This window comes from Lethenteron reissneri, chromosome 2, assembly GCF_015708825.2.
Source record: "Lethenteron reissneri isolate LAM-NWPU_2019-01 chromosome 2, ASM1570882v1, whole genome shotgun sequence".
Lineage (NCBI taxonomy): Eukaryota > Metazoa > Chordata > Hyperoartia > Petromyzontiformes > Petromyzontidae > Lethenteron > Lethenteron reissneri.
Window position 1 is genome coordinate 14,391,795 of NC_083780.1, and position 6,866 is coordinate 14,398,660.

Consider the following 6,866-nt stretch of genomic DNA (forward strand, 5'->3'; position numbering starts at 1 on the left):
CCGCCGCCGCAGCTTTGAACAGAACCAGAACTTTGCGGGCGAGTGGTCGGACGAGGAGGCCTCCAACCCGTTCGGTGGCGGCACCAACGGCCACAGCAACCCCTTCGAGGAGGACGGCGCGCCGGCCGCCACCGGCGTGCGTGTGCGGGCGCTGTACGACTACGACGGGCAGGAGCAGGACGAGCTCACCTTCCTCACCGGTGAGAGCACACTCACCTCCCCTTCCTCACCACCAGCGCACACCAGAGGTCGCAATCGGGTACCCGATACCCGTACCCTACCCGATACCCGGCCGGGTATCGGGTAGCCGTTTGCGACCTTGGTGCGGCCGGGTACGGGTAAGGAATCAAAACCCGTTTGCGACCTCTGGCGCACACTCACCTCACCTTCCTCACCACCAGCGCACACTCACCTCCCCTTCATCACCACCAGCACACACTCACCTCGCCTTCCTGACCGGGTGTTGAACGGCGGTGAGATGGAGGCAGCAGTCTTCACGGTCGCCCTGTTCACTGGTGAACTCTCCGCAGGTCAAGAGTTCATCAAGCTGGAGGATGAAGACGAGCAGGGGTGGTGCAAGGGCCGTCTGGAGAGCGGGAAGGTGGGGCTGTACCCCGCCAACTACGTGGAGCCCATCTAGGATCACACGTCCGTCCATCCACCCCCCCCCCCCTTCCCCGCCGTGGTCATTTAAGCACCAACCCAAATGTTTACCCTCTCCCATCTTGACCTCTCCACCCCACCTGACCCCCTCCCCCGACCCCCCCCTGACCCCTCCCCACTCTCCAACCGAGGACTCTTTATCCTGAATATCCACGTGACATGAATCCCGTCTGCACAAGGAGCTGATCAAAAGTTGCTCCAGCCCTCACTGAGCCTGCCTTACTTCCTGCTCTCCGATTGGCCTGGCCGCGTTGGAGCCTACCCCACGTTTCATGTTCACCGCTTCGCGGCACGGTGACCGGCGGTGGCAGTGGCGACGGTCGTGGTGGCAATCTGTGCTACTTCTCGAATCGCAAAGAGCATGTGGGGTTCCCACCTCCACACTTCTTTGCCTGAGCAAAAAAAAATAAAAATCGTACAAAAAAATAATTTCTTTACCATGACACCCAACCTGCCACACTGATTGGCTTGTTCTGTTGCCTTGGTGACTTCAGTTATTGTTTTTTTGCTTTTGTATTTATACAGATTACTGCAAGCAGCCTATCTGGCGAGCCAGCATTAGTTACATCATTTTGTTCATGTTAAATAGATAAGTAAAAAGCTGCTATGAATGCTGCAATTCTTTTTTTTGTCACTCCGTAGCGGTTGTCCAAGTATTAATATTGACGTCACGTTACTGCAAAAACCAATCTAAACGAGAGTCTTCGCTCTTAAAGTGAAGTCATAGTGTCAATTTGTACACACGATAATCCCACAATCCAAAGGGATGCTTCATTCAAACAGCAACCTTGTGGTCTTGCCTAAACTGGCTTCCAGGTCACAGTCGCACCCAGCGTCGACGCTTTTGCAATCGACACGCGTGCTAACGTGTGTCCCGCTCCTGACATTATGTCTGTGAGCTGCTCGATCATAACCATAAAATCCTGCCGGCATAGTCAAGTTTGACCTTCTGTATGTTGAACTTTTTTTGCACCGTACCGTAGCCAACCGCGCTAATCGGAGGTGCGGGGGAAGGACAACAAACTAAACACAAAAAGCAATTCTAAAGAAATTCGTTTATCAATCTAGATGATGATTTAAAAGTGCGTAGCTCCAGTACCTTCCTAATATCGGAAGGAAGAGCGTTCCAGACGGCCACAGGAGCGCATCTGAAAGCGCCGCGCGATGCAGCGACCGTCTTTGTTGGATGGCCAGCCAAAAGCCGCCGCTGTGAGGATGATGACTGGAGTTCGCGTGGTGGTTGTATGCTTATAATGGAATGTAAAATTCTTATTTGACAAGGTAAACGTGTTCTCGAATTACTTCAGAAGCATTTTTCACGTCAAGCAAAATAAATCTCGTCCAGCAAAATACCCCACCAAAATGCCGCAGTCGATACAGTATTACGCAACAGCAAGTCGTGCCGTGAGTTGACCCCAACGCGTGCCTTTGTGGTGTCTTACTTGCCGGTGAATGGGGAAGATTTTTGGTGTTGCATCGACAAGACTACTCATGCGAGAGAAACCCCGAGGAAAATCAAATCCTCCCAACGCGAGCCAAATCGTACGCGAGCGGAGCGCTTTGCAGACCTCTAAGCGGTAACTCACGGGGTGCCTCCAGGCAGTCGGTGTGTGAACGCCACTACACCTCTTCACCCAGGCATCTCTGCAATCATTAGTTAACACGGCTGCGTTGTCCGCCACGTAATAGACTGGCTAAGACCCGTCGTTTGCAACAGTAGCACAAAGCGTGTTTTTGCGGGCCAATTTCCCAATTTGAAAGTTAACCTGCCTTCTAAAGTGTAATTGAAAAGACTGACGATGTGCAGTGGCAATGTATGCTGCTAATGCAGCGACATGGATGTTGGGTTGTGGAAGGTCGGTAAGAAAAGGACCTTGGTAACAATTGTCCTGTTTCCACCTTGAGCTGTAATTAAGGACATCTCACCTTCAGTGCGGCATGTGATTTTTAGCCTCGAGAATGCGTGGACTTACTGCAGACGCCCTAGTTTACCCAAGCTTGCAAACAACATGGAAGCCAATTGGCCAGACATCCCAAACACAACTCCAATCCTGTAAAACAAAACACGTGTTTTAACCAGGCTTTCTTTGATAATTATTTTAATTGGCCAAACATAACAGTATTAAAGTAATACACTGCAAATGCTACGGCGAAGTTATTTTTAAGGGGGTGGATATCATTGTTAACTGCCTTCATTGACTCTTCTTGCAGCAGCAAGCATAGCAGCTTTGACGAGAGGGGCCTTAGGAAAAGCTGTCAAAAGCCATCGGCTATGGTGGATTTCGTCTTCGGGCTCCAGGCCTCATCGCCTCCTATCAGGGCACCAATAGTCTCGTTCTCACAACTGTTGATCGAGACTTGCTTCTAGAAGAGAAAATAAAAGTTCGCTTGTTTGTCAGCTGGATGTGTGACGTGATACGTGGGCCGCGATGTCTGGAGTCGAGATGGCTTTATCCAAATGGGATTTCTGTTCTGCGATTTTTTTTTTAAATGCAAAAAAAAATGTCGTTTTTAGGAAACGTTATCGGTTAAAACAAATCGTATTTTTTTCTTTCTATATTTTCGCTTTTGTTGAATAATTTTTTGTTCTTCTCAAAGCAAACAAACATCAAAAGTCGCAATGCACAAGCGTGATTGCAATTGGTTTTCAGTTCAGTCGCCGGTTTTTACTTTGTAAAATCCCTCCACCGTGGTATTCTTCGGGGTCACTTTGGCACAAACGTGTGTTTAAACAAACACGTCCCTTAGAATCCCCCTTTCCTCCCTTCACCTCCCAACAACAAACTTTTTAAGATGACATCCCTCTGTGAACGGAACAGTCCAAGGACATGCTCCATCATCACCCCTTTTCCTCGTCTGCAACAGTGGACGGACCTGTACATCTTGACCCGTTACCCCCCTCCCGTCGCCCATCCTTTTTGTGACAATGGAATGGTCCACTCGTTTTATCCACGTGGACTGGCTTGTGCATGGAGTTTTAAAAGTTAAGCCTTCCCTTGGTTCTTGGTAATAAGTGCATATTACATACTGACGTTAGACAGTGAAATGCTTAAATAAATCCTAAACATATTGCTTTAAACAAAAATCGTAAAGATAAGTTTATTTTCATATAATCTGCTTGATAAAAAGGAGAGAATGTGTTTAAGTGACAGTTTTTTTGTCTCGCACACTTTCACGTGTTTACGGTTTAAATTTATCGAACAATTCCGCGCGTTTAGCTTGGCTGTCGAGAGGGAGACCCCCCACGTTTTACCCATTTTAACATTTTTTTTGCTTAAAAGATTTTTTTCCCCGTTCGTTAACGGATGTCCTCTTGTGTACAGATAGAGAATTAATAAATATATGAATAGTTATGACAATAAATATGTATACATGCAACCTGTCTGCGACCTTGTTATTGTGCGCGTGTTTAGCACCGCATTTGCCTTCGCGAAAACACGCGTGCATTTCCCCGTACACTATTTTTGGCGAGTTGATGAATTCGCGTAACAATCGTTGTTCAATCTTGATTTGATCGTTGCTAATTTCAACTTGTGACGCGCGCCGCCACCACCGCCAACAATTTCCCAAGCTCTGCGGTCCTCTCAATCGAAATCTTTATTTCCGCTGGAGAAATCCGACGAGCTCTGCCAATGCAGCAGCATGGTCAAGCAATGTGTGTAAATACCGCAGGTCGGTGACCCGAGCCGGAGATTATTTAAGTTCGCCTGCTAAGCAGTCGTTTTTCACCACGTAAACCGACCACGGCGCATTGTACAGCTTACGCAGGAGGTGCACACACACACACGCGCGAACTTCGATAAACTCCTGCCGATGCCATCGCATGCGTGACATGAAGTATCGTAATTTACTCCTGGGGGTATCTCATGAGCTGTCAAGCTCTTCCACAGATGTGCAGTCGGGTCACGGGGTCAGCGAGCCACATCAACCGACACAAAACGAAGTAGAACGTCTAGACAAGGAACTCACGAAAATAAAATAAAGTACAGAAGTACAAATTGTATAAGCACATTCCTGCCGATTTGCCAACAAAAGCAAGCTTAAGGCAATAACACGATGCACAGTCCCTCCTCACATTGCGCATGAATACTCAACACTTGTGTAATGCTAACATTTTACAATTCGCAGTTTGTAAAATGTGAAAGGTTTTTTTATTTATAAATCCGCCAATTCATGTGTACACGTCGAGTGCTTGCGTGGCAATACGATCCCATTCAGACGGAGCTCAAGTCCACTTTTTAGTTGTCTTTGGCGAGCCACGGTTTTGGCATCTCGACGCCGCTGGATGTTTCCACGTGGTGGTGGTGGTGACGATGATGAGACACTTCGTTGGGTTATCATTTGTGGCCAGGGCGCTTCTAAAAAAAACCTAATCCCCCCGTGGGCCTTACCAGGTGAAATGAAACCTTAATGTTTTTAAGTGATTTGTTTACTTTTCCCATACGTTGCACTGCGATCGTGTTTTTGCATCGTGTTTGTTGCAACGTTCTGACCCCGTGCCCCTCCTGGACACCCGCGAAAGAGCTTTACAGCTCATCGGATTCCTCCTGCAGCACGGACACAGATTCTGAGTCCTCGTCCGCGGTGCCACCACGGCCCAACACCAGCAGCATCAGCATCAGCATCATCAGCAGCAGCATCAGCAGCTCGGCGTGTCCGGTGAACTGGAACATCGCGTGAACGACTGGAGCCTGCGCTCGTGCCATGGCGTTGGGAATCGCGAAACGCAGCAGCAGCAGCAGGATCATCAGCAGCATCATCAGCAGCAGCATCATCAGCAGCAGTATCAGCATCAGCAGCAGCATCAGCAGCAACAGACATTTGGCATTGACGTCCAGAACACATCGCAGCCATCGTGCTGGCAACAGAGGGCGCTAAACCCGTGAACAACATCCCGGTCTGCAATGGGCACCGCTGCAGAGCGAGCGAGAGCGGCTTGTCGCCACCACGTGTTGTGTGTTCGTGGGGCTTGGTCCGACAAGACTCGATATCGCAGGAAGCCAGTGGGAAGCTGTGTGCACTTGCAAATCATCGAGATGGAAAACTCCCATTTCTATACAACTGCTTGATGATTCTAGATTTGAAATCTTGAGACAGTAAATCTGGCTGTGACGGTCCCACCTGATGACGGATAATTGTGTTGCTTCCGAAATGTCGTGATTATTATTTTATTAGTGTATTTTTATTTGTACCTACGTGACTTTACCGAAAACACCTAAGAGTTTTCTTGATGGTGTTGTTGTGTTGAAGTCGGTTGCCCTCCTCCACCCCCGCGTCTCCCGATTCGCTTGGCTCGAGGAGATTCCACGCAGCTCCACTTCCCCTCGCCGTGTTCACAGCCGGCGACGTTACGGAGTTGACGAGTAAAGACATTCACACACAAACCACGAGCGAGAGCACATACAGTACACTGTTGTGCTCGTTAACCCGGCCACTGACAATTCGTACAGTTTGGCACGTCAACAAAACTTGCCAATCATTTACTAGTTCAGCACATTAATCTTAACGTTCACCCTTCACGAGGGAGAAACGCAAACACATCGACAAAATAAAAATGTTTCTGCCCGCATTGAAGCGGCTCGACAACTCAATTCCCTGCAGCGCGAGAACACGACGTGACCCCAGCGGCTTCACAGCTGTGGTGGTGGTAGTGGTGGTGGTAGTAGTAGTAGTGTTAGTGGTGGTAGTAGTGTTAGTGGTGGTAGTGGTGGTGGTGGTAGTAGTGGTGGTGGTGGTAGTGGTGTTGGTGTTGGTGGTAGTAGTGGTGGTGGTGGTAGTAGTGGTGGTGGTGGTAGTGGTAGTAGTGGTGGTGGTGGTAGTAGTGGTGGTTGATAGTGGTAGTGGTGTTGGTGGTGGTGTTAGTGTTAGTGGTGGTGTTAGTGTTAGTGGTGGTAGTAGTGTTAGTGGTGGTGGTGCGGGCTATCTCTGTCGCCTGCTGCGTCAGGGACTCGCCTCGCTCCGCCGGGGGGCGTCGACAGAGCGGCGGCGGCGACGCCTGGCGACCACGGGCGGCCATCTTGCGTCGGGAAGGACCCCTCAGCCCCTCCCCCCAGCCCCCCCTTCCCCCAGCCCCCCCCTCCCCCAGCACCCCCCACCGCCCCCCCTCCCCCAGCCCCCCCAGCCCCCCCCCACCGCCATCCTCTCCCCACCACCGCCGCCCGCGTGAAGGGGTGGGGGGGGGGGTTGTCCACCCGCCCCCCACC

At 50.1% G+C, this 6,866-nt stretch overlaps 1 protein-coding gene across 1 annotated transcript in view; it reads left to right on the plus strand.

Moving 5' to 3' along the window:
- LOC133341018 (protein kinase C and casein kinase substrate in neurons protein 2-like) overlaps positions 1–4,041 on the plus strand; it is a 62,144-nt gene extending 58,103 nt beyond the window's left edge. The window contains exons 9-10 of the mRNA XM_061549595.1: positions 13–200; positions 531–4,041. Of these exons, the coding sequence (XP_061405579.1) occupies positions 13–200; positions 531–640 (298 nt within the window). The 3' untranslated portion in view covers positions 641–4,041. The remainder of the gene's footprint in view (positions 1–12; positions 201–530) is intronic.
- The last annotated feature ends 2,825 nt before the right edge of the window (positions 4,042–6,866 follow it).